The 27,726-nt window shown below is 41.0% G+C and overlaps 1 protein-coding gene across 8 annotated transcripts; it reads right to left on the reverse strand.

Annotated features, from left to right (window-relative positions):
* Window positions 1–346: 346 nt before the first annotated feature.
* phactr4a (phosphatase and actin regulator 4a) lies at window positions 347–27,122 on the reverse strand. 8 transcript variants are annotated; one of them, XM_069516247.1, is made up of 15 exons: window positions 26,764–27,122; window positions 19,290–19,334; window positions 12,844–13,014; window positions 12,687–12,767; window positions 11,426–12,586; window positions 10,134–10,508; window positions 7,078–7,209; window positions 6,008–6,581; window positions 5,128–5,369; window positions 4,543–4,705; window positions 4,262–4,317; window positions 2,284–2,345; window positions 2,048–2,185; window positions 1,629–1,705; window positions 347–1,454 (listed from the first exon to the last, which is right to left on the reverse strand). In XM_069516247.1, the coding sequence occupies exons 2-15, from the start codon at window positions 19,300–19,302 to the stop codon at window positions 1,439–1,441; spliced, it is 3,261 nt and encodes a 1,086-aa protein (XP_069372348.1). In that variant the 5' UTR covers window positions 19,303–19,334; window positions 26,764–27,122; the 3' UTR covers window positions 347–1,438. The 8 variants fall into 8 exon arrangements, with proteins under 8 accessions (XP_069372348.1, XP_069372349.1, XP_019946015.2 ...); XM_069516248.1 differs by having other exon boundaries at window positions 26,757–27,081; XM_020090456.2 differs by lacking the exon at window positions 7,078–7,209.
* Between the last annotated feature and the right edge of the window lie 604 nt (window positions 27,123–27,726).

The following is a 27,726-nucleotide window of genomic DNA, read 5'->3' on the forward strand; positions in this document are numbered from 1 at the left end:
ATATGCAGCTAATTAGCAGCATGGGGGAGGTTAAAGAGACAAACACCAGTGTGTGCGTTTGTTCACAGAAATGTCAGGGGCACTTACAAATAACTCTTCAATAAGGACAGTAAATCACACAGGCCTAGAACTCAGAGGAGGAGGAAATTATTCTAATCATGAGTTTCCCCAGATGTTTGGATTCAGGCTGAAATGGTGGTGAATGGTGTGAATTTATATAACACTGCCCTCATCTGGTCATTTTAAGAGGCTGTTAAAATGATCACTTAATCCAAATCACTGTTCCAGCAGACAGATGTATTAAAAATGGAATAATAATAATAATAAGAAGAAGAATCACACCACATTGAAATGAAAATCACTGGTTCTTTTAATTTCTAGAGGATTTTTCATTTATACAGTGTGGTTGCAAAAAGTTTAAAGATCTCTGTATCAAAAAAAGGAAAAAATAAGTTTTGTACCATTACTACTTTGAAATTACATTTGAAAAATACTTTACAATTAAAACATGTCAGCATTACTGTAGGTATACAATATAAAGTTAATCAAATCTACATGTTTCAGCTATACAATTGCAGCCATCTATAGACTTAAATATATAAAGTACCATAAAACTAGGAAAATCTAAATATGTACATTTTCCTGCTTGAATAACTTTTGAATGCTCGATTAGGGAACTCAAGGTGCCTTAGATAAATTTGATGATATGTGCTCTATTACAATCTTTTAAATGATCAATAGAATACGGTAAAATGTACACTTTAGGTCAGTAGGTTGGAATCGATGCTCTGAGGGTCTACACAAAAGCAGATACGACCGAGTTTTAAATAAACACACTGTCGGACATTTTGTCTAAATTTTACATTACATGAGTGCATTAGATCATGTGAGGAGTAAGGCCGATGCCACGTGGCACCTGTGGGTGGACATTTGTAGAACAAACATGTATAGATATATACATAAACAGTGTTTGAACAGACAGCAGATTCATTCAGTGGTAACTACAGTCATCTCTGTATGTGCGTAGTCCTCCTCTTCTGCAAGGAGATAGTGTCATGAAGGCAGGTAAAGGCATGGTGAGAGTGGTTTCCCCTGAGGGAGGCTGTGTGATATCCCTCCATTAGTTACCCTCTTCGCTTCAATCGAACCCTCTCGGAGCCCCCAGCAGCTGGAGGGGGGAGGGATTCCTCACTCTTTAGTGTTGGCACCAGACGCCAAACTCCTCCTGTCCTGAATTCCACAGTCAAAGAATTTGAGAACCAGCCGTGGTCAAACTGATCGTGGCGTCTTTCCCTGTGGTTCCAGTTTATCAGCTGAAGCAGGTTAGCAGGCAATCAGTTAAAAAAATGAACCAAGTGGGCCACAAGTTCTGTTCATTGTGTGGACAGGGGCCTGTTCCGCCTCTCTACTCCCAGTCGGAGTGTTTGACTATGATCAGCTAAGGCCGATGGAACCTGGAGGGAAAAGGAAGAAAAAGGTCGAGAGGTTATTCTAGATATTTAGAGCTGGGAATAAAGCAAATCTTCAAAAGAGAAAAAAAAAGCTTATAAAATATGGATGAGACTGCTGAATAAAGTTAGAAAACGGTTGGGGTGAATTATTTATGTGTTGCTGTGTATGAGGCTGACCGCGTATAGATCTTGCTTTCTTCGTGAACCTCCATCTCCGAACTCTTGAATTCATTGAGCTCCTTGCGGATGGCAGCCTGAGAGGAGACATGAAAGAAAGAGCACTTCAGCAGGATCGGCTTCAACCGTTAATAGCACAACACAAAGGAAGAAAGAAAGCATGTGATCAAAGCTCTGCTTTATAGTTATTTTTCCACTCTTACCAAACCAGACAAACAGACAGGATTTATGTAATTGATGTTTTCAAGCATCCCTGGACCAGGTCATTCACTTGATAAAAGTGAATGTCCAGGGATTCTCACTGCCTGAAATACAAGTGGCTGTCTTCACTGTCCCTTCACAAAAAAGGCATAAAAATGCCCAAGAAAAAAAATGTTGGGTTTATTTGTGTGAGTAGATGAGAATGTGTTGAGTCTTACCTTGTCAGCAGGAGTAAGTTTGGTCCACGGTTTATCTGCTCTCCGGTCGTAGTCATGGGCGTGGGTGCACTCAACATACTCGTGGAAACGCAGGATCTTCCTCGCCTGGAGTTCGGCCACTGTGGGTCTCTGGGACAGCTGGTGAAAGAATGGACAATTATTGAAGCCAAGTGCTCAAAATACTATGATGACAACCCAGATATATTGTCAAATGTATGATAACGTCTCTTCCTGACCTTTCTGGTGAGCCGCCTTTTGATCTCGCATCTCTCTAATCGACGATCTGCTTCGTTCTTAGCTGTAAGAGGAAACACATTCCGTGGGAGAGGAGTGAACACTTCAGCCAGTCAGGTACATTTCATCCAAGCTGCCGTTGGCATTCTGCGGTAACAGGGATCTATAAATCACTGCCTCGCTCTGCACAAGGTGCTGCATTGTTTTAGCGCAAGTACAAAGATTCATCTTGGTCCAGTCATTTGAGGACAGGCGAAATACAGTGTGGTGGAATGAATCCTGGATCAAAACCTGTTGACAGATTCTGAGACGTATTATGTATTACTGTTGGATATCTATGTCACAATAGATCACCAACTACACAGTGTGCTACACAAAACAATGCTTCTGACTGTCCGATCAGGAAACGCCATGTTCTCGTGTCCTGATGTGCGGCCATGTTACCATGGTTACCAAATGATTTGCTGAGGTTTACCGAGTCAGATTGGTGATGTCCTCACGCAGCTGTCCTGAACTTGGTCAATACAGAAAGCTGCAGTTTTACAGCCTTGTGTTATGTCAGCGTCTCACTGATCACACATATGTATGATCACTGGCAGTGATCCTTTATCTCAGTCACTTTCATTAATGTCAGGGACATAGTTTATAGCACTAATATCAAACCCGACCAACTGCAATAGTTGTATTACTGTTTGTTTATACCTGCCCAGGGACCGGAGATAGACACTGCACCAGCTAAATCTGCTACAATGCAGCTTTTCCCTCTTCATAGGATCAATGTGTCTCACATAAAAACGATGAAAAGAAAAGATCAAGCAAGGAAACAAGGGAATGCACCAAATGCATATCAACAAAAAGAATAATACATTTGTAATGTGCATTTGATAACTGTAATTTGAACTATTCTGTGAGGAGACTGGAAAAAAATAAACTATATATCATTGCAAAGAGATAGTTCTGAGAAAAATGTAAATGCACTCATTATCTACTCACCACTATGCCGATGGAGGGGTGGGTGAAGTGTTTGAGTCCACAAAACACTTCTCGAGTCTCAGGGGTAAACAGCAGTATCCAATACCATTGAAGTCAATGGTGAGTCCTTCTTCAGACGTAATAAAACAGAAAATACATAGCATGCCTCCATACTGCTCGTGTGGTGTCATCCAAGTGTCTGCAAGCCCCAACTTTCATATTCGACTCGTAAAAACGTTATTTATACCTTGTTTTTAGCCTAAAAATCCACCGTGGCTTACCTAGCGGACATTAGCACGTCAGGCAGTCCGTGACTACACCTCACAGGAAGATATCAGTGGACTTTTATGCAAAAAAAAGTGTAAAAAAAGATGCTGTTTGGAGTCGAATATGAAAGTTGGGGCTTGCAGACACTACTACTACCAGTAGTATGGAGACATGTTATGTTTTTTCTTTTGTTTTAGTAAGTATGAAGAAGGACTCACCATTGACTTCAACTGTATTGGATTCTGCTGCAACAAAGTTTACCCCTGATACTCCTAAAGTGTTTTGTGGACTCAAATACTTCACTCACCCCTCCATTGGCACAGTGGTGAGTAGATAATGAGTGATTTTAACCCTTTAACCTCCTCTAAAAATACATAAATGTCTGGTTTAAAGTAAGCACGGAAATCATCTTTATAAATACCATACTGTGTGGGGGGTGTATTAGAACATGGTTTACACATCTGGTCCATTGAGTTTCAGTTGTATTTATTGCAGACATTATCTCAATAACCTGGATTCCCTACCAACATTGTAAAACACTGCTGCGTGTTTACTGAATATGCCTGAGGCAAGAAGAAGTTGAAAAAAGAAAACGCTATCCACTGAACAAATGACTCATGCAGATGATTGAGTTCAGCAAAGGATGAGAATTATCTTTTTCACCTTCTGGTGTTGAAGAATCAAACTGAAATAACCACACCTGAAAGAAAAGGTGAGGCATGGATGGAGTGAGACTCTCACCTTGAAGAATGTTCCTCTGCTCCAGCTCCTCTGCACTCGGTCTCTGACTCAGGCGCCTGAAGATGGAGAACACTGTGATTAACCATTTTCAGAGATGGATGGAAGAGCCATGGAGAGCCTCTCAAACATATGAATTACATTTGAAATAATGGACGTAATCCTTCCAGCTCTGTGACAGTTTTTAATCATCAGACGGCTTTCTACATTCAATCTTATGATAGAGATCTACTGTGCATCATTATCATGTTCATCAGTCAGCTGACATGATGCAAGTCCTTTACCTTGTCAGCGTACTGCTGATCTTGTTCCTCACTGCCATCCACTGCTCCATGTTTTGCCAACTCCTGCTGTCATGGTTCTCCTGAGAATCCCTCTCCTCTCGCTCTTGTCTCTCCAGCTTCAGGGCTAACGTGTCCTTCCTCTTCACACGACTCAGCAGCCCACCTGTTACACACATGACACATACAGGCTTGCTAGAAGGTACTGGACATGCACACAGACGCAGAGAGACCTTCTAAAGTTTTGCATCCAGTGGTGCTGAAGATGATGCTGAATACACTTTAAAGTAACAGTGCATATTATATGATCAGTAAGCAGTGCTTTTAGAAAGACAAATAAAAGCATGAATTCCTCAAATTGTCGGGATGAAAATTAATGTAGCCAGTTTTATGATAAATAGGCAACATTTCCTCCACTTGATTACAGGTATAATCTGAAGGTGACCTGATGCTGTGATCAAACTGAAAGAGGTGATCAGGTATTTTCAGGTAGTTTTCACATTCTGAAGGTTGAGGGGTATTCTTAACTGCAGCACTTTTATCTCTCCCATAGAACTAAGGCAGCAGTACAAGACAGCCAAAACTTACTTGGAGGGCCCTCCTCATCGTCGTCATCATCATCATCATCGTCGTCATCTCGGTACAGGATGGGGCCATCAGAGTCAGACTCCTCGCTGTCCCCGTGGCCGCCGTCCTCAGGGATGACACTGACTCTGGGGTCCCCAATCAAACCCCTCCGGCTGCGGGGCTCGAGGTCAGGCTGGCGGGGAGGCCTCTGGGGCTGAACCTTCCGCAGCTCCTCCTCCATATCAAAGTCATCGTCTTCAGGTCTAAACAGAAACACGGCAGCTTTAACAGTGCTGAAGGCTGATTTCCGGTTGTTAGATCTGAGGTTTGGTCACAGCTTTTGTAAAAAATTCTCAAATCCAAACTAGGCTATCTATGATGATGCTGAAAAATGTACTAGTGACAATTAACACAACTAGACAACTGGACCCATTTTCATTTTACTAAAGAAACACCTGATCTGAGGCCAGGCTGCAGGAGATTAGAGAATAGAACTGGAAGCTTTCTACACTAAATAAGAACGGCAGCTAAAATAACACTACATCAGCAAACTAAAATATAATATATAAACTTAAAATATGGAGAACCCCAGGACTCTGTGCCTCAGTCACAGGATTTATTTTCACTTTGTTGCAGATGATTCTCTTCTGTATTGTGAGGCCTGAATAAGAAAGCAACTATTCTTTAATCATCAAATTGGAGGCTGTGTATGCTGGATGAAATTCTTGCTCCTTGCATTGACATCAGTTTTAATTAAGATAAACCATCAAGTAATAATGATCTAGGAACAGAAATTTAAAAGCTGTGTGATTTCTTCTGGAGGATTAAGTTTGTGGTGCTCAAATGAAAACAACATCTTTGACTAGGTGCACAATGTATGTACAGTAAATGGAACACTTACAGCCTGAGAGGTTCGATGGTGATGGGTAGTGAATACCTCGAGTTTTCCCCCATCTCGGTAAGGAACTCTGGAGGAGAATCGAACAGTAGTGAGTGGGCTCTCTGAGAACCGTCCGGGTTGGGCTGAGCTGGGCCAGGGCTGGCCAGGGCTCTCTTGATGAGGATGTGCAGGGGAATGGCTGGAAGATGGCTGGGCGGCTCTGTGGTCGGGCTGGGTGGATCTCCTTGTATGGTGGGCACAGGGCCAGAGGAGGTGGTGCCGGGCGTCTGGTGCGAGTGAGACCTGGGAGGTGATGGAGGTATGTGGGACGGCGGTGAAGGCAGCGGGTCAGTGGCAGTCTGAGGAGCTGCTGCACTCGTTTTCTCCTCACTGTTATACCCTTTGGGGACAGCAGGGTGCGCCTGTCCAGGGGCAGCAGCTGGATCGGTTGCAGACTCAGTGACCTGAGCAGGAGGGGAAGGATCCACAGAGTGGCGCTTGGTGACAGGGGTCATCCTCTTTGGTGGAGTTGGTGGAGAGCGCTTTGCATGTGCTGGAACAATGATGATGCCGCTGCCAGGCTGAGAAAGCTCGGCTGTGAATAAACCAGCCAAGAACATAATCAGTACTGGTGATATAAATTGATAGTCACAAACATTACCTGCTGTCAGAATGGGAAGATGCACATTCACTCTGTAAAGGGTGAAGTTAGTGTTATTTTAAATATGCACAAAAGCAAATTGTCAAAGGTTTTAGTGAGTGAGAAAAAGTAACAGTCCTGTTGCAGCTGAGCTTTATGCTGAGTCAGTGGAGGCAGATTAACAAACAACTGTATCAACAGCATTACATGAACATTCAAAGTGATCAGAAAACACATCCAATGCACTCCTGCACATTAAATATCCATCCAGTTCCCATGCAATGTTAGGTTAGATGAGCTGCCAACTTCAATGGCTGCAATACGCATGCGATGAAGTGCTGGTGTTAAACCGGAGGTGGAGAGTTGCATCTGCACTGAAGCAGTTGGACCTGTACCACCGCTCTACAGACTTCACTAAGATGGATTGAGATCTTGCGCCCCTGCTGGGTACCTGAGCAGGTCCCTGCATCGCTTTGCCGCAGGTACACAGGTAGAGAGAGGTAGAGGCCAAGCTCACTCTGACGTCTCCAGCTGGTCCAGTAACAAGGCTGCCTGGCCTTAGAACCCCTGTTCAATGAGGAAGCTGGCAAAAATGAGTGGAGATGTCAGGGATGGGGCTGGGTTTACATTCCAAGCTGGGAGGGAATATGGGAGGGATAATGTTTGTCTGGGTTTTACACTATCCAGACGCAGAGTGTGCATCCATTCATAGATGATAAACAACCTCTGTAGAGCAATAGCTCAAGTTTCTAAGCACAAGATAAAAAATGCTTTAGTGAATCCTCCTGTTTACACAAAGTGGTACTTCCCACTGACAAATACTTTCATCATGAGTGAGTTTTCTCAAATTCCAGCTCATCCATTGTTTTAAAACTGTTTAAACTCTTTAAACTGTTGATATATGCTGACTGCAGATATTTTGATACTGGTGCATAAATGTAGTGAGTAACAAGAAACTCCCATGTAGAAATTCCAAACTGAGTTTGATTGAGCAAAGCTGTCACCTTATGAAGTTTCTCCAATGAAAAGCTGACTTTAACATTGTAAAGTGCTTCACTTAGTATGTATCCTGGCTACAATTATAAAAACCCAATTAAAGGGATCTATAATAAAATAACCTGTGCTCACTTTACACGTTAGCAATAAGCATCAGCACTACTTGGTCATGAACAGAACTTTAAGTCTACTTTGTGTTTGTTTGATTTGCTCTAGAGTTTATGAGACGTGTATTTTAACACATTGAAAAAAAAAAAAATGCCAACACCTGCCAAACACAAAACAAGTCGTAACATGACGGGCACAGCCAGGATATCAGGATTCATCATCTAGGAATAACTTGATACATGTTATTGTCAGTTTGTGTGAAGAGCAGTTCAAATGAGTTATCATGTTAAATAATAATTTAACTAAATTAAATTATCAAAATAATCAAGATTTTTGCCATAATCAAGGCCCCCTGATTTGAATACATGTAAACTATTTCCAAAGTTGCATACACTTAAACAGACACTGTCCAACACATTAACACTGTAAACTCAGAGTGTCAATACGGTACTGTAAAAACACACATCTGTAGCAGTTACAAATGAAATGTAGTCACTACTTCTACTGCAACAGACAATGTTTAAAACAGAAGAAACTTGGATGGGCTGTAACCGAGAGCAGCTGTGGCATGCTGGGACAAAGGATATGAAATAGGAAAAGCCAATCAGTTTCTATCTGCCTTCCAGAGAAGTGCTGGAGTTGCACAAATGATGCAGAGATAAGCTGGTGCAGTTTCCCTCCCCAGAGAATGGTGGTTATGCACACAACATGTTGGAAAACACCTACAAAGCAATGGGCGGCTGACTCACTGACAGACTCATCTCACAGAGAGATTCAGGAGAGGATATTTACAAGCCTTGAAAATGTCCTATGTGTTTTATTTTAAAAATATAAAGCTGATAGAAATCACACCAAGCAGCAGCACAAATGACAACTTTAAACTAAATGGAAAAATAATTCTAGCAGTGCTACAACACTAGTTTTTTATTAGTGTCATGTAGAAGATTTTATATATTATGATAGATTTCTTATTGGAGGGTATGTGTTTGAAAATTCATCATGAAGAATAAAACTCAGTCATCAGTGCAGGGAAAAATACTTACTGAACTAAATATGATGAAAACCATCAAAACATATTATATCTATTATTAATTACTAGCTTTCACTCACTTTCCTCCATCGGCGAATCAGAGTTATTTTTTTTTATACTTTAAAAATATCTTGCTCCACCATCAAGACTCTTACTCACTTCCGTATTCCACACACCAACCACACAATAAACTGTCAAAAATAATAATGGAAAAACAAACACAAAGTAGCATCTTAACACCACGTTATACCATTTAACATACCATGTAAATCCAAATCCTAACTGACACTGTACAAACGTTGTTTTATTTGAATGAGCTTCTGATCAACAAGAACATTTCAGGGCTGAGGCCATAGATACACTGCTACTCTGCTCCTGTAGCACTAGCTTGACATATCTTGTATAATGTAATACAACTCTGAATAAATCAATGTCTTCAGTCTTACAATCTCCTCATAAACAACATCTTAACCATGTTGACTGCAATCAAACACACTGTCTCAGAGTGTGATGGTTCATCCAGCACTACGGTTGAACCAACCAGTGCAGTTTCAATCTACATATTTCCACTTTTTCCCAGATTCATATAAGGTCATTGTGACCTTTGACCTCTAAAATCTAATCAGTGAATCCAAGTCAACATGTTTGCCACATTTGAAAGAATTCCATTGAGATTATCCCGAGATATTACATTCACAAGGCAAAATGTGTGTGTGAGAGGTCACAGTGACCTTTGACAACCAAATTCTAATCAGGTCATCCATGAGTCAAAGTGAATTGTGCCACATGTAATGAAATTCCCTACTGGCAGTCCTGAAATATCACTTTCACAGAAACGTGAGGGCACTGTGACCTTAACCTTTGACTTCCAGTCACCAAAATCTAATCAGTTCATATTTGAGACCAAGTGAAAGACATTCCCTCAAGCTGATATCAAGTTCAGGAAAAAACTAAAATATGTTACCTTGACCTTAGGCTACTAAAATGAAATCCAAGTTCCTGTGAAATGGATTCACTTCCACGTGTTCTGGGATGGTTGGATGCATTTTATGATATATCTTTACTCTATGGTATAACTAACTTGTGTAGTAGAACCTATTTTTACTTAGTTGTGTTACTTTTCCACTATGTTCACAATAAACATTATTAGTATGTTTGAAATAATACACAGTTGTGCGCGTGTGAAGTGCAAGTGTCAGTCCGAGTATGCAATACACTTTTACAGTTCTGAGACACACTGTAACAGCAACGTTGAGTACAGTCTCCACCCTTATCAAATTCCTGCAGAGCTTCTTTGAGTAATAGCACAAAGAAAAGTACACAAAGATAAAACCAGCTACTAAAACTGCAGAAGCAGATACTAACAAACTCACCGAGCAGTGCAGCGTTGCTGTTTCGGTTGGTGGGTTTGGGTGGCGGGACGGGAGGCTGCTTGGCATGGGGAGGGACAGGGGGTGGTGTGTCAGAATCAGCTGAGGAGGGAGCAGCGAGGGAGGGTCGAGATGGGTCATCGACTATTAGGGAGACAGTCCTTGGCGGTTTAGCCACAGCTACAGCTACAGGAGCAGAAGAGGAGGTTGAAGAAGAGGAGGAGGATGAAGAGGAGGAAGGGGTAGAACTCCTGCCAGTCTCAGTCAGAGAAGCGGTGAGGGATTTTGGGGGAAGCAGAGCGTGCCGGGGTGGGGCAGGTTCCTGCTGTGAGTCTTGTGCTGAATGAGGGTCAGGGGTGGAGCGGACAACGGCAGACTCTACAGAGGGGACACACACCCACAAGCACAAATTCACAAACAGAGACATTAACAGAGGTTACGAGAAGAGTTCTACAGTTTCTTATAAAAAGTATAAAAGGCTCCTCACATACAGCCAAACACTGAGAACAAGCGGGAAAACCTTGATATAAAACAAACAAATCTTTAAGAGGCTTTATGAAAGACAGGATAAGAGAAATAACAAGAATCAGACATGGAGACGGATCAAAGAAGCACAGAGGAGTCCCGATGATTTCTTCTTCGCTCTTTTCATGCTCGCCTAAATATTTGAAAGCCTGATTTTTACTGTTCCAGCTGCATTACCCCTGTCAGACCAACAGTTTAATCATTTACTCTATATGCCTTGACAGCACCATCAGGAGACTGGTTTACACACCACAGAGCAAAACACTCACTCACTGACTCCAACACTAGTGAATAATGAATGCAGTAGTTAATGAAATCTCAGCATCGAGGCGACAGGCAGCAGCAGTTTTAAAAATGTTTTAAAGTGGATCTAGAAGGCTCTTTTGACAAAACTGTAATCAGCTGTAATCTATGTATGTTGTTGAGTACATTCTATTGACTGATTCAAAACTTCAAATCACTGCTTATCATCTCAACAGTTAACACTGATAAACAAAGGAGCCCGAGAAAATTAATTGTTGTCTATGAGGTTCTCTCGATAAGAGCTGGACAAAAAATTCTGCCTGATTTGTGTGCCTTATCCACTTTTCATCCTGTTGTGAAACATCAGAATCAATTGCGTCACACAGCGAGCCAAGACAACGTGATGGCTGCAGGATTTTTCATGGTTTCCTTCGATAGGCTCCCACTCAGACAAAGCATCGACTTTCTCACTCGAACTTTCTGAATAATAACTGCAGTGCTGAATGGAGTTAAGGGGGAGACGTTACCTGAGCGCTCTCTGAACTCTGTGGCTGGGCTGTATCTGGGCAGTGTGCTGCTCCGTTCAGACTCTGAGGCAGGACGAGGTTTCTTCTTGTCCTCTGACGAGCTCTTCTGTAGAACAGGCCGCAGGTTCATCTCAGAGACCGGCCTAACTAAAGGTCGCAAGTCATCCAGCTTGTCTCTCCTCTCCTCCCTCTTTTCCCGCTCATCTCGTCGCTCTTTTTCATTTCTTTTAGCCCAGTCATCCCATCTGTCCCTGTCCTCTCTTCTATCTTTGTCTTCCCGTCGGTCTCTGTCATCTTTTCTATCTCTATCATCTCTTTCTCCCCGCACATCTTTCCTACCCTTGTCTTCTCTATCATCTTTCCTTTCGCCTCGGTTCTCTCGCTTTTCCTTCTCAGGCCGCCGATCCCTATCTTCTCTCTTGTCTCTGTGATCCCTCCTTTCTCTCTCATCGTGGTCAGTCCGTTCCCTCTCGTCCCGATCTCTCCGTTCCCTCTCCTCCCGGTCCCTCCGTTCCCACTCATCCCTATCTCTCCGTTCCCTCTCGTCTTGGTCCCTCCGTTCCCTTTCATCCCGATCCTTCCGTTCCCTCTCATCTCGATCCTTCCTTTCCCTCTCATCCCGATCCTTCCTTTCCCTCTCATCCCGATCCTTCCTTTCCCTCTCATCCCGATCTTTCCTTTCCCTCTCATCCCGATCCCTCCTTTCGTCTCTCCTCTCACGGTCATCCCTCCGGTCTTGCTTATCTCTGTTATCTCTGTCCTTTCTCTCTATGTCTTCCCTGTCCTTCCTTCCCCGTTCTTCTCTATCATCTTTTCCATCTCTCCTCTCTTCTCTGCGGTATCTATCATCTTGAGGAGCTCCTCTGGATAATGATCCTCCTCTCTTATCAACATCTGATGGCAGACGGCTTCGTCTATCTGTGTCCACAGTCATCCGTGCATGAGTGTCCACATCCAGAGGTGCTCGGTTACTTCGGGAGGCATCAGACGGGGCTCTGCTTCGACGTTCATCTCCCTGGGGCAGCCTGAGGTGATTCCCCTTCATGTCAGACTCCCCACGAGATACTCGAGCACCAGCTTCCGACACCCTGTCCACGTCCTTTGACACAGGGTGCCCATTTTTCACTGGCGGAGCTTTGGAGTGAATCACATTGTTGCTCACTGTACATAAAGACACAAACAGTGAAATAACTATCATTAAAGAAGGAGCCACTTCACTCATAGAATGGTTTTTAAGATTAAACTATTATCCCCTACATACCATTTTCTGGGATGTCTTTTAGAAGCCCTCTTGCAATCAGCTCTTGGCGACTTTTTCTAACAGAAATCTTTCTTTCCAAAGCTGTAAAAAAAGGAAACATTTAAAATAAGTATATTGCAATGAGAACAACCAGTGAAAATATACCACCCTCTCATACCTATAGACGTTTCAGTGAACTTCTCACTTGGCTTCTTCTTCCTCCATTTCCACGGTTTGAAGATTCTTCCCATCTTAGAGAATTTGCCTTTGCGTTTGGTCGGAGGTGTTCCCCCACCAGAGTTCGCTTCTTCGCCCCCTGTTGTGCCGTGTTGCAGGTCTACCTCATCATCTGCATGAATATGGCATGGTGACAAAGAAGATCACAGGTGAACATGTTTTTTTATTGACACCAGTACTGCAGATAATCAAAAGCTTTTCACACTGATTTGACAATGACCTTCATGCTGCATTTCTATCACTGCAAAATATTACTTAGAAGAAAACTAAAATGACTTTGTTTTTGTCAAGTTTGTTTGATCTGTGAGTAGCCTGAAGGCCAAAGCAGTCACCACACTCTCTTTCAGTACAATCACACATCAGATACACGTGTTTAAAAACCTGTGACAGAACAACATTTCAAAAATGATGCACGTCAGCATTCAATACACACATCATTTTCTACAGCAGTTAATTGTGTTTATGTAACGTAGCTGATACATTGTATTAACAAACCCTCATATTCTGCACAGCTGCCTGCTACTACATCCAACAGTAGACTTCTCCTGTTTCAGTGCATGACTAGTGTCAATGCCCAAAAACAAACTCATCCATCTTTTCTTGCAGCAATAGTCTATCCATGTCCATTAACAGGGCAGTGCTGCTGCTTTATTAATCTGTCACACTAAAGGACCAAGCATCAAAACGTTGGTCCAAATTCCATTCTGACTGTCCGCTTCACTGTGTCAGCTGTCACATGACACATACAGTGAAATTATTGCAGTCACTTCTGGCATTATTCACAACATGGTGTGAATTAATGTGATTTTTTGCATGGTGGTGAGACGAATAGGATCATGTAACATCTAATTTTTTTTATATGTGTACGAAATGAAAAAACGGAACTGTTTAGAAAACAGAAACCTTGAGTCAAAAGTTATTCTTATACTATGGAAAATGCAAGGACAGCAATAACTGGGTGTGAAAACAGCATTATAACTCTTACGCAGTGAGTCGTATGACAGCAGTTACACAACATTGTGCAACATACAAGTGAGTGTAGAGCATAAAGGTAGCATTCAGGTTTAGCACAAATAATAAGCACTGCAGCTTCTCATTTTTAGTATTAGCTTTAACTAATAACTTGATGGCAGGTCTAAATTAAACTTGGGGGTGGTATTAGTTTCTGCAGGTTTGTCACACACATATTACACCGAGGGATTTAAAAGGGATTGTTACCTTTTTCTAATCCCCATAAAGCACATATCCTGTAGATGAGTTTCTCAAGGTCGCAGATAAATGTAGCCAATATTTAAGAGTCATAGAAGAAAGCTCAGGACATCAGTCTCCTCTGGTGGAAAAAAACGTTTTTCTGTATTGAATGGTAGTATTAATGATTGATGCATGACCTATTAACCCCCTACTTGAATTTGATCAATCAGGATTATAGGAGCTGACAAAAACACGGCTATGCAGACATTGGTTCGGTCCCTAACAGTTTTTTGTGGCTTCCGTTTCCTTACAGTTGAGATAAATATGTTTCATGTGGACAACCACAATCAGACCACATTCTGTGAGTATACGAGTAGTTTTCCATATGTCAGATTGGATAGACTTTATGTTGTTTACAGTAAGCCTCTCCCATTGCACTTATATAACGAGTCTGCTACAACAAATATCACGATAATATTTGTTTTGAGTCTGAATGGAGGTTGTTGTGCTAAACTTGTCCTGATGTGCAGAGAATGACACACTTGATAAACAGCAAAACCTTTTACAAATCTGGGTTACTCAAATTTGAATCTTTGTATTAGGGGCACTAGGGGTGGTCGACGCCCACATTAACATACAGCAATGTGTGACATCACAGTTAGACATCCCAAAGCCATCGGGGGAGGGGGTAGTTACACCTCCTAGCTTGACACTGAAATGAGTCAGTGAATTCTAATTCATTCTAATGTATTGCATGTTTTTCCAACTTATTTTAAGCATATGGTTTCGAAAAATTGACAGCCCTAATATACAGCGCTACTTGCTGGAGAACAGTACAGGGTGAAGAAACACTGTTCAAACAGCCTTTGTACAAACTAAGTTTGTAAGTCATTAACAGAAACAAACTAATTGTTGCAGCACTAAATAAACATTTTGAAACTGAATAACTTCAACATTTACAAAGAATATATATATCTGTCAGAAAATGCTAACTGCTAATGGATTATCCCAAATATGTGTAATATCATGGTCACTATTAACAATATGTTCAATTCAACACATAAAGGAAATAGTGGATGAATGACAAACTGTTGCAATGATACACTTAGTTGTGTCATATAATGGAACAGAAAAGTGTACTGTTCAGCATTGAACTTTGTTCGTGTATCTTTGTCTCCACAATTTAAATCTATCATGAAAACAAATGTTTGATAATAATAATAACCAAAACATCAATGGTAAAGTACAGTTTAATTAGCATCCACCCTGTGTTGACAACCTCTGCATCACATTCTTTCCATGCAAAAGTCTCTCCATAAAATGTTTACATTACTTTGTCGACACACTTTGTGAAGAGAAGCAGGCTGTTGAAGAAGTGTGTGAAATGCATGCAAAGGTCAGTGAACTCTGTGCGGTACACTGGCCCTCGCAGCTATTCCTGACACATAACCCGGACACCAGTGGGTATAAAACTGGGCGGGGTCAGATTGGCAGTGAACTGGGATAATACTGATGTGGTTTAGCTGCAACAGAATCCAAGTGTGATGTGGTGAGTGACTTTGTTTTACAGTGGAACACAACAAACCGAGATGGCAGCTTTTCACAGAACAACCATAGAATTAAAGACAGTTGAGAGGAAAAAGACCTAACACTAACACAAACACTACAGATCTGCATTTATAAACTGAATTTAAACAGTGAACCTGCGACACTGAACAAAATGGACTCCTATAAATGTTCCATAAATGTTCCATTTACAGGAGCCATTCAAACTCAAGGAACTAATAAAAGCATGAAAGCTGCACTACCCAGCTGACACTAATGCAATAACCCTGCACTCCTCTGATCAAGCTGTCCATATGACTCATGCCAGTCACATGATATGTTGCCAGCAGCCACAAAGAACTTCACACCAGGGGTTAAAAATACATCTTGCACAGAGAGCAAATATGTAACAAAGAGGATGTCCTTATGTTACTTGTCTCGTGTAGGAAAGTGTTTGTAGGGAAACCCGACAGTAAAAATATAAAGCAAATGTTGATCCAACAAATTTCAAATTAAGTCATTGGTTCTAGTTAACATAACGAAGGCTACGACGAAATTACAGTCTGTGATATTAAGCAGGAAAGAGCTGACAGACAAACGGGTGGCCTGCGTTACACAGATGCTGGATTCCAATAGCTGCAAGCTGTGTTATTAAACTTGCAAATACAACTTGTGACAGGATCCTTCTTTTGACAGCAAAAACAGGTTCTGATGTGTTTGAACTGTTATTACCACGGTTGCTTAACCAGACAGTTGGGGGCCTAATGGCAAACTGTGTACCTATGGAACTAACTTGAGAAGTGACTGAAGTTAAAAATGTAGATCAACAGGAGGAGAGCTGTTGTAAGTTGGTGCCTTGTACCCTCAAATCTGTTTGGGTTTTTTTATATAGGGAGATGGGGCACAGCATGCAGACAGAGAGGAGTTTGTGTGGTTTGTAGATTTCACAATCACCACATTCCATCTACAAACATTCTTCTACACCTGTCTATACCTGCCTCTATCCAGTTTCTCTCTGGTTCACAAAACACCTGTTCATAAACATGTATACACTATACTTTCCATTCTAAATAAATGCAAACATGCTCGCCAGACATCTAAAATCTATCAGAGTTACTGATATCGTGCAGTGCTAAGCCTCTGGCCTCGGACTCACCCGTGTTGTGCTGGGCTGGTTGCTGTGCCACTGTCTCACTGCTAGCACTTTGTCCCATGCTACAGCTTCTGTCCCAAATGGCCTGCCTGGCCCTGCCTCTCCGGAGGCCAGTGGCAGGAGAGAAAAAATTAAAGCCACCACACTGTTCTGCAACTAGACATGGAGCTCCTCTAACTTAAGACTGTTTTGACTGCTCACTTGTGTCGTCTTTGCCTTTCCTGACTCCCCCTCCCTGCCAATTATGTTATTTGGTCTCTCCCTCCAGTACTCCCTCCTTCTTTCGCTTTAAAACACAAGCACACTCACCCACTCAGTTCTTGGTCCCTCCCTTCTTGGAGCTCTGACTTCATAAATAAGGTACGCCAAAAAGGTAATCCGGCAGTCTCGAATGCCTTTCATTCCTGAGAGTAGATTTTTCAGGGGCAAAGTTCGCAGTAGGCGAGCTTTGAGGTTTGGCAGGTCCAGCCATCAAGCCTTGAGGGATTTGCGATGCAGTGGGGCCCCCCACTAGCAACATTTCCCAGACTGACAGTGCTCCCTGAAGGCCAAGGGGTGGGCTCTGTCGAGTGAGGTAACATGAGAAGTGGAAGGTGAGCCGGGACCAAGGTGGAGCTCAGTGCCAGAGAAGAGGAAGTGACACATGGAGGTGTCCTGTGACTCTCTTGGGATTGTCCCTTTAAACTATGAAATGCACGTGGACACTTAAAAGCCTTATTAGAGTCCAGAGTCCCCGAAAAAGTAAAATTAGATATGACTGTCCGAATATCCAAATGCCCATGCTGGACAGAGACAAGGACTCTGTGTCTGAATATTTCTATTAGAGCAGAGCACTATGTTATTTTGTTAAATGTAATCAGAGTGTGGGAGTCAGACTTGCATGTTAGATTTAAAATTAGAAAGTAGGAAAAGGTAAAAAAAAAAATTCTAGTGCTAATCAGAGAAAACGTGGTTTCTAGAAAGTTAAACTTGTCCTCTTAGAGGGCAGGAAATGCAGAGTACCACCATGTATATGATGCATTGTCTTCACAGATGAGGGGACAAGAGATAGTTGTCTTTCTATAAGATTTGATCAACAACAGCATGATATTGCTATTGCGGTTCAATATTAGACATAGATTTGGCCCTAAACTTATGTGGTTAAAAAAGGTCAAAACAAGAAGAGTGTTCGGTAACGAAAGAGGGACCTGACTATCCCTGTGTTTTCTGACATAAAAAACATCATAAGGAGCTCACATCACGTATATGTTGCTCCCTCTACAGTCCAATTAAAGCTACAGCACAGAAGAGCAACTGACACAGGAATGTGTGGAATGCAAGACCACACATCTGCTTTTTGGTACAAGGTCAATAATCAGGGCAACAATCCTTGAAAATCACTGTTTAATAAATAGGGTTGACAACTTCTAACTCATGACTCATTGAAACCTCTTTTCATTCTTTCGAAAGAGAAGCAGCAGATGGAGACAAAAACATTTCCCAGGCTTTGAAACAAACCTGAGAACACAAGGCCTCACAGAAACCAGAACAACAACTTGATGACTAAGAAAAGTGTTGTTACATTAAGTCATCATGACAATCCCCAAAACATACAACTAAAATCATGTGAGCCAACATGCAGGAGGACTTTACCCTTTCTGATCAAAATACATGAACATGTGAGGCTTCGCCAGAGAAACATATCACTATTAGAAAATCGCTGAGGAGGAAGTCCAGTTTATTTTTACTGCTTGGCATGGCAGGGATGAGTAGATCAAGCTTACTTAATCTCTTCCTGCCATGGCCTGATTGTCAGTAGAGTACTCGTGGAGCTATGCCCTCTTCTGCCTTGGCATTGACCAAAGTATAAGTGTATAAATAATAACCATTATAATAATAATAATAATAATGTCAACAAAGGACAAGAAAGCAAACTACAGTTTAGAACACATTCCAAAGTAAATTAAAACACTTGAAACTGAAATGTTTAACCCTCAAATTTGAACATCCAACACAAAGAAAGCATGTTTACTCACAGACATATTCAGACTGCACAGCCATCCCAAGCGTTTCCCACAGATGTCACAAATGCACAACAACACTTCAGGAACAAAGGTCCTCTGAGCAATGTGAGTGTATACGTGATACACTGAGGTCGTCAAATGAACGAGGTCAGTGGTGAAACCCACACAAGGCCATGCGTGGTACTGAGAAAAACCGGCAGCTCTGCTTACCTACAGGTGTGTCCTCTGGGTGAGGGCCAATCAGATAGCTGCAGCGTCAACAGCACAAAGCGTCACAAAGGGCCAACCCCTCAAAGCAGAGCACTGCGTTTCTGACTCACCACTTTCCGTCATCATGATACTACAGTTATCTATATATAACATTAGTCTCAGTACAGTCACTGTACTCCGAAGTACAATATTTAAACTCTGTTAAACTTGGTTTTTCTACACAAGTAGAATTCTTTGTTTGCCAGCAAATTTTAAACTGCAGTTTAAAAAAAACTTTTTTATTACCAGGATTTTCCATCACGGAGTCCAAAACTTAGCGGTCAGCAGTTCCTGAAACAGATAAACAAAAGGAAACATGTATAATTTGGTAGATATTCAATAATACAGCAGAACACAACACATTAATTCATTATAAGTTGTTTGTTAAAAGAGACTCCAGGATAAACAAATATCTTTCTTATAATTATTGAATTACTTTTCGCACTGAGGAAATATAGTGTAATTTGCAGTGAATTCAAAAAAGGAAGTAGAAGGAAGCACAATCCCAAAGCAGCTGATATTGAAGTTAATCCAACAAAACGTATTCTAATTACTTAAGGTAGCTCTGGTTGTCCATTATTACTCAGTAAATCAATGAATGGCTCTCAGGGCACTCAACAGATTGGATGTTTTCTGCAGCTAATGGGGGGGTAGATTGAAGCTGAACAAAAAGCTCTGCTGTGTTAGTAAAGAAAATAGTGCACTAATTAGCTCACTAGCAAACTAAAATGTCTAATTCATGTCATCACACAACGACAGTGACCAGGGGAATACATTAGTTTCCCAAATGCATATTGCTCTTGCTTTGAAAATACACTCTTAAAATACAAGACGGGCTGATGCATGCTGTGTGCAATTTAGTTTTATAAATCTCATCCATGAAGAGATGTGTAAAGCTCACAGGTGACACAAAAAGACAGCTTTTGTGTGACAACCATTCAGAGAAAAAAATTCTTCTACTCAGGCTGCAGTCATCACCACACAGTCAAGGGGACATGTCTGTTTATTTCACAGGGTCTCTATACTTGTTTTGGGATTTATCACTCATTTTAACTGAGTACAGCTGGCTGTTGATATGTACTACTCATACAGGGTTGTCTACCCTCACTGATTTATCAGAGGTGAACTAAATATTAAGACATACGACAGTATAATGCAATGCTATTCCACAACCAAATAAACTGCAGCCTTCAAAATGAGCCTCCAGTTGAGTCAACGCCTCGAGAAACCTTCCTGGAGGAGGATTTATTGCAGGACTGTTGATGGCTTTAGTTGTAGGTCTACTTAATAAACTGAGATGACGGTTTTGGGGGGTTGTTTTCAAGCACTTTCTAGTACAGCAGACTGGCTAAAGATCATTTATAAAAAAAACTCATACATACATTGTATGTTAGAAAATCAAAACAACTACATCTGACCTCTGGTAATTCTGACCATGTTGAAATTACATGTTGCAGCTGAACACCCCTCACCTCACCCTCCCCTTTCAAAAGTGAAAAAGAACCTGTGGCAGCTTCAGTTGTCATAAAAACTCAAAAGGTGTTAAGTTTGTTCAGTCTGGACTAATGTAAAAAACATGGCAGCCTCCATAGAAAGGGTCCCCTCAATGTAAATATAAAGTATTTAAATATAAAGGGCCTTTTCTGGGGTAAAGAAAACTACAACTCAACTACAATTTAGATTAAACGAACTTGTGAAAACATCATGAGAATTATTCTACATTAAATTTCTGCCAATAGTTCCCTTTCACCTAAATCTTACACACTGGACCTTTAACTAGGATCTGAATGCATACAACTGCAGCTCCTTAGTTTTCTCATATGACCGAATCAGTATGCCAAATTTCATTTAGATATGTGATGGTGCAGACCAAAAGTGGGATGATTTGACACACAATGAGCCATATTTGTCATGTTCTGTGAGAGAAAGAAACTGCTGAAATAAATTTAAATTCTGAATAACTCAAATCAGACATTATTTATTGAAATCCAAACATCAGGGTGGATGGCAGTTTTTATTATATTTGAATTAAACAGGAGGTCCATATTAAAATAATGCCCCTATTAGCTCTAAGTCGGCTTTGTGAGACAGTTTTATACTAGTTGAATTTGCTCATTCAAGAAAGGCTATTCTCTGCCGGTCTTAGTCACCTATATTAAACATTGATCCAGTACGAAGCTCCACAAACTACCAACAATGGAGAAACCACTTCCACTAAATTCTATGAGATCTGTGATTCAGTTCAGACTGGAAAAAACAATCCATACACATCTATCTATTTAGATTGTTTCCATTGTCTTTTTCCTGTAATAGTCATTGTAATGCTGTTTACTTTAAATATTATTTTCTATAATATAATGTCAATAAATCATTAGTTAGGAATTCACAATTTGTGATTGTACTGTAGCTTTAAGACAGATCAGTGGGCGGGAGGGACTGAGCAGCAGAGAGTCCACATCAGGATGATAAGGACAGATAAGCAGCTCGAATTAATAAACATACAGACAATCAGTGATCATTCTCTCTCCCAGTGAACTACACAGCAACTATTCAAAAGATGGCTCTGCCTGTTATTGGTTCAAAACAGTAGGTGCAGCATCACTAACAGGGGAGGGTGCAAACAGCAGTATCAGTCTGCACTTTGGAATGTCAAGAGTCCCTGGACAACAAACTGGTATAACCCAACCCATGTGACTAACTACGCTGCGCAATACAAACTGCAGGATAAAAGGGAGACTGTAACATGGGAGGAAAGTACTTGACCTTCTCATCACTTATCTACAGTTGAAATTCACACTGAACATGCTTAAAATTTACACTACATATACACATACTTAGGTGAATCAAATCATGTCAACAACCAAAAAAACGTTGTTTGTTGACATGATAATCAACTTTCAAATTAGTATTTGAATGCTTCCTTTTTATCATTATTATGCATTACCACTAAGGCTTTCACAATAACAAATTTAGTTTGGCCACATATTTTCCTGGACATTATTGATATAAATTATATTATTGTCATTATTGGAAGTAGCAGCTGAGCTGTCTTAGGAAGGATAAAATGTTTTGCTTTCTCTTATTATATAGGACCGACCTGCAGGCTAAGAAAGTATATTGTTGTCTGATTCTTCCAACCACCTCCTCCATTAAAGCCTGTAATATTTGTGAGTAAGTCTTCCCTGATGCTTTGAAGCCACAAAAATTGGTATTCAGGAAAGTCCCTATATATAACTCCTTAAACACCTATGCAAAAACAAAAGAACCAACCCTGCCTTGAACTTTTTATGGTAATTGCTTATTTATGGACAAAACCTCTATCTGGACAGCTTTGGTTCAGTCCAACTGGTTTGACAAGTGTCTGTGTGAAATGTAAACACAACACATGCTCAAAAGCTGCAGGCAGGATCGCATGACTGTACACCACTTCAAAATGATTCACTGAAAAGGTCAATAAGCATTTCTCTAGTCTGTATGTTACTGTTCCATATCTTCCTCAGGTTGTCAATGTTCTAAACTATCATGTACAGCACAGATGATTCAGAGGAGCACCTGCAGGATTTAGAGTTCAATGATTGATCAAATGCAGTTAAATCTTTACAGTGACCTAATTCAGGAAAAAAAAACCCTGGCAGAAGGAAAAGGCTCTGTTCAGTTATTGTGGTAGTACCATAGACTGTATATGGGTAGTACAGATTGACAAGATAGCAAACTCTAAATCAAAAGAGCATGAACGTTCTCATTGGCCTATTACCATTTTAGTAATGGACTCATCTGGAAATACATCGGTAAATAGGATGACTGCCAAATATTTACCTTTGAAAATAGCAATATTACATACATATATATATATATATATATATATATATTTATTTATTCAGATATAAACCCAGATATAAATCATCAATAGTAAAAGGGCATATCTAAAAGAAAAACAAAGGAACTTTATTTGCTCAGCTCACTATGATCTCTGCTGGTTCAATGCCCAGAGAGTGCATGCAGAGGCCATACACACTATTGAGTCACATTATTAGTTGCTGTGATGAAATTCATGCAAGTTGGATCTGCCTGTAATTTCAAGTTTTTACTTTGGTTTTCAATTTGGATTTGATTCCAGCCCTCAATGGGTTTTCCATTGAACAATAATTTGTTCATCAAGATCTGATGTGTGATTTAAGTGTTCCCATATTTTTTTTTGAGCAGTGTATTTAAAACCCAAAGATGGACGTCTGAAATGCAGGCCAAATATACATTATTATATTGCTAGGTGTGCAGAGAGTAATTTTAGGGGTCCTCGATCATCCCAAAAAAGGAGGCTAAACCCGCCTATGACTGGTGCTAAAACATCGGCAACACAGCTGATCTGTGTGCAGCTGTTAAAAGAGAAAAGTCCACCGTATGTCTGTGTCCCATTTTGATGAGCTGCTGCGTCACGTCGACCCGTTTATACAGCATGGAAGGACCTACAGCAGCTGGGTCAGTTTGCAAGAGAGACTGGACTTTGAGAGTGTGCAAGCAGCAAGCGCTGTACACTAAGGAGAGGGGAGGGGAGAGCAAGGGTCGGATGCCAGGCAACAGTTAGATGGGGCGGGGGCAAGATGAGGTGGTTTTCTGTCATATAATGCTCAGTAAACAATGGTGTTGAATTTGACTCAAACTTTAAAAAAATTGGACAACACATAAGTAAACGACCATAAAAAGGTGCGTAAATGCTATTTTGTATTGAAAAAGACACGTAAGCCCCTGACCTTGTTTACCCCAAAATACACAAAATATCAAAATAAAGTAATCAAATATTTACTCATCTTTTCCAACCTGCCCATAAAGAGAGAGAAGTTGATACACTAGTTGAATTTGCTCACAAATAATTCACTAGATAAAGTTCAGCACCACTGCAACCTAATTCTCTTCTCAAATATCCTCCCGGTGTGCAACAGTTAGCTGGTGCAGGCTAGCAGCAAAGCTAACAGAGGTGAGTTAATGTGCCTTGTGAGGATACAACACAGGAAACTACAGCTGCTGTACTATTCCCCATATTGTAATTCAGGACACCACATGAACATGTCCAAACAACACAGGTTCATGCCCAGCCCTGTCACTATCTCACTGAGCATCCAAAAGCTCAACAGGAAATGTCCGGCTTCAATTTACTTCTATGCAGTTCTTTGTGTATCAGGCCCACATTGAATATGTCAGCATTATAAAGAGTACAACTCAGCGAACAGAAAGAAAATGGCAGCCCGCTTTTCAGGTTTAGAAACAGGATCCAACAGAGGTATTTCGGCACTTACACGCAAGTGCACACCTATTTTGTATTTATAATGGAGGTGAGGCTTCAGTCCTGTTTACACAATAAGGTTGCAAAACCCTGAGTAATGTGTGAAATATTTGGGACACCTTATGACACTTTAGTCCGGCTGAATTCAGCAAAAATGTCAATAAATTGCCATATGTCTAATATACATGTTTAAGGCAGAAAAATAAAATGAGGTGATTAAATCAGGTTGTAAATGAACAAGAGTAAACACTTCTCTGTCTGCATCATAATGTTAACCCATGCAATAAACACATCACATCAAATCACTGTTTTATAAATCAACACATTCCATGATCATGCAACAACCAATTAAATCATAATCAGAGCACATGATGTGCTATTCCCGTTTTATGTATCAGTTTCTTCTTGAAAATAACTTGTCTGTGGTTTCAATATCTCAGCATCATCTTCAATAAATCTTTTTCTTTAACCATCATTTCACCACCATTCCTTCCCTGCTGATAACCAACCGAGCTTTTCAAAGAATGCATATTGTCTCACGTGATGCCTGCATTAAACATATCAGCAGTATGTGAGTCATGGTAACCTGGATGTAATTTACTCTCATAGATCAGAGCCACAGAGATGTTTACAAACCAACACTTTCATCTGCTGTCATGCTAACTTGATAAGCTTATTTCCTGGCTTGCTGCTTGTCATTCAAATAAAACACATAAACTCTAATAGTCATAAATTATATTGAAAATAAGACACTTCCATTTCTACTAATGTAGCAATCCAAAATAAACAAACCTTAATAATGTACATTTTTAAACAGTTCTAATGGAACCAACAGATAGATTATGTTGCCATGGCAAAGCAAGAACAACTCCTGAGATGCCAGCTCGGTGAATGACACACTTTGCAACATGTCAGAGGTACTTCAAACTCATGCGATTCCTCTGGAAAGTCAATGTTTAAAATCAGCTGTGTTCGGTTCACACTGGTTTTCGGTTTATAAATTTTACACAATCCTGTTTGTTCACAGGAAGCTCATTAAGAACTCCCAGTTCATCGGATAAAGGGACCGAGCTCTGCAAAGCGGAGAGGAGTACAATCGGCTATTGTGCCAAGTTTCATTCTGCAGACTTAGCAATCACTAAATAAAGAGCCAAAGTGGAATTGGTTAGAGAGCGAGCTGCATGGACTTAAAAGAGCCACTGTCAATGGGTAGCTCTTAGCTGTTAATGGTTCACACATTTGATTATATAAGGCACACACATACGGTCCCACAATATTCAGATGCTCAAACACATCTCTGTGTTCCATCCATTTATATTCTAACCGTGGAGGCTTGTTTTAATTAAGTCTGCCACTTAAGCAGTTTATTTCCAAATCAAAACTGATTCAAAAGACCTGTACAAAGTCTTTCTGTGCAGGTTTAGAAAATGTAATCATATGTAACTCTAGATAGTATGCGCATAACTTCCCACCAAATCCAATTTAAAAATGTGAAACGACCACGAACATTCCCTCCAGACAAACAGCCGGTTATCTGCCAAAGAAAGCACCATCGTAAACATGACTGCAGCTACATGCCGTGGTGGGTTTCCATTTAGTTCCGTTTGCATCCAGTCTGCTGCGACTCACTGGCAATCCTTCAACCTCATTCCATGTTGCCACCCACTTTCTATACATTTATACTGAGATGTATAGTAATTCAACATCTCTGATCGATAATCTTTGTGAGATGCAACAACTTGCAGTTGTCTGTATACAAAGACAATAACACGTACGGCCTGATTACAATGCAGCCTATCCAGATCACATACAATGAGCTGCAGCTCCTTTTGTGCTCTCTCTTCTCTCCTATGGGGAGTATTGCTGTTTCAATCGCTGCTGAAAGCTTGTGGGTGCTTGTTGGAACAAGTAGACAGGCCTGTGAAAGGAATGCAGTAGAATGCTCCAAGTAATTCACACCTGAAACCTCCCTCTTTGTAGAAACCACAGGATTTGAATCATTGTCCTGGTTGTTAAGTGTCCTGTGGAGAAGTAGTTCAAACAACACGTCAGAAGTAAGGTTTGTTCAGGTCTTCAGCCTACAGCAAACAACACATGGGAACTTACATCAGATACAGGCACAGGCAGTACCTGTACCTGCACCTGAGGCTAACTGTGCACAGCTAGCCTCAGGTATTCCTTGACAGTCCGAGTACCGTCCTTTCTACTGTTTTATTGTATCTGCGTGTTTTCTAAATTAAACAGAGAGAAGGGCTGTGGGCTAAAGATAGACACGCATTACAAAACACCGCAGGCATAATGCTAATCCGTGTCTGCTGCTAGCCAGAGTAGAGCCAGCAACAGGTGGCTACTGCCCCTGTCCTGTGGCATTAGCATCGTTAGCTTGCAGAAATTAGCTGTCGCTCTAAAAGACGAGTGCATGGTGGCAAACAAACCTCTCACCTTCTCCAGTGGCCGCCTCGCTTGTGTGGAGATGTGCCCGCCACACAGGAGACGTGGTTCCCCTGTATCTCGTCGACCCCCCGGGTTACTTTTGACACTTGTCGCCGCCGTCCATCACCGGGTCAGAGCCAAGGCGGAACTAGCTTCACCAACAAACCCTCTCCACCCGAACCAGGGCATTAAAGCGACTTTGTGAAGCGGGCGGCGGAAACAAGGCGAGCAGACATCACCTGAGCTCCACAACAAACACCAGCAGACGAGTTGAACTCTGCGATCGGAACTTCTTTCTTAATGTTCCGCTGTCAGAAGGTGTTGTACACGTAACTCAGTGGGAGGATTAAATGCTACCGCGCATGCGCACTGGCAGACAGGGACGTCACCCCCCCCTCCACTCCAGTTTAAAAAAAATCTGAACGAACCTGAGGAACCACGTGAACACATGACCACTCAATGACATTGAGACAAATCATTTCTTCACTCAACTTGTGTAAAGATTGTTGCCATGACAGAAAAAGAAATATGAGTAGTACTAATATGGAAGTAGTGATAGTACTGTTTATGGATTTGAAACAGCTGATAATGATAATAATGACTTTATTTATAGAGGACATAGTGAATCACAACAGAGAGGAAGTGGTTAAATACAGAAGGAGGTGGATAAGTCATAGTAATAATAATAGATGATAATATCATCATCATAGAGATCAAAGACCAAAATAGTCTGGCACCTCAAGTCAATTCAGGAATATGCCACAAAAAAAGTGGTTTTAGCTGAGATTTGAAAGCAGACGCTATTCATCCCTGAGCCTCGAGGCCTTTATAGATTAGATTAGATTAGATTGAACTTTATTGATCCACACATCGTTGAAATTCACTTGTTCACAGCAGCAGGCAGATCAGAATGAGGTAGACAAGAGATAAAGAAATATAAAACGGGGCAATAGAATAAAAGTAAAGAATTTA

Source organism: Paralichthys olivaceus, chromosome 20 (assembly GCF_024713975.1).
Source record: "Paralichthys olivaceus isolate ysfri-2021 chromosome 20, ASM2471397v2, whole genome shotgun sequence".
NCBI lineage: Eukaryota > Metazoa > Chordata > Actinopteri > Pleuronectiformes > Paralichthyidae > Paralichthys > Paralichthys olivaceus.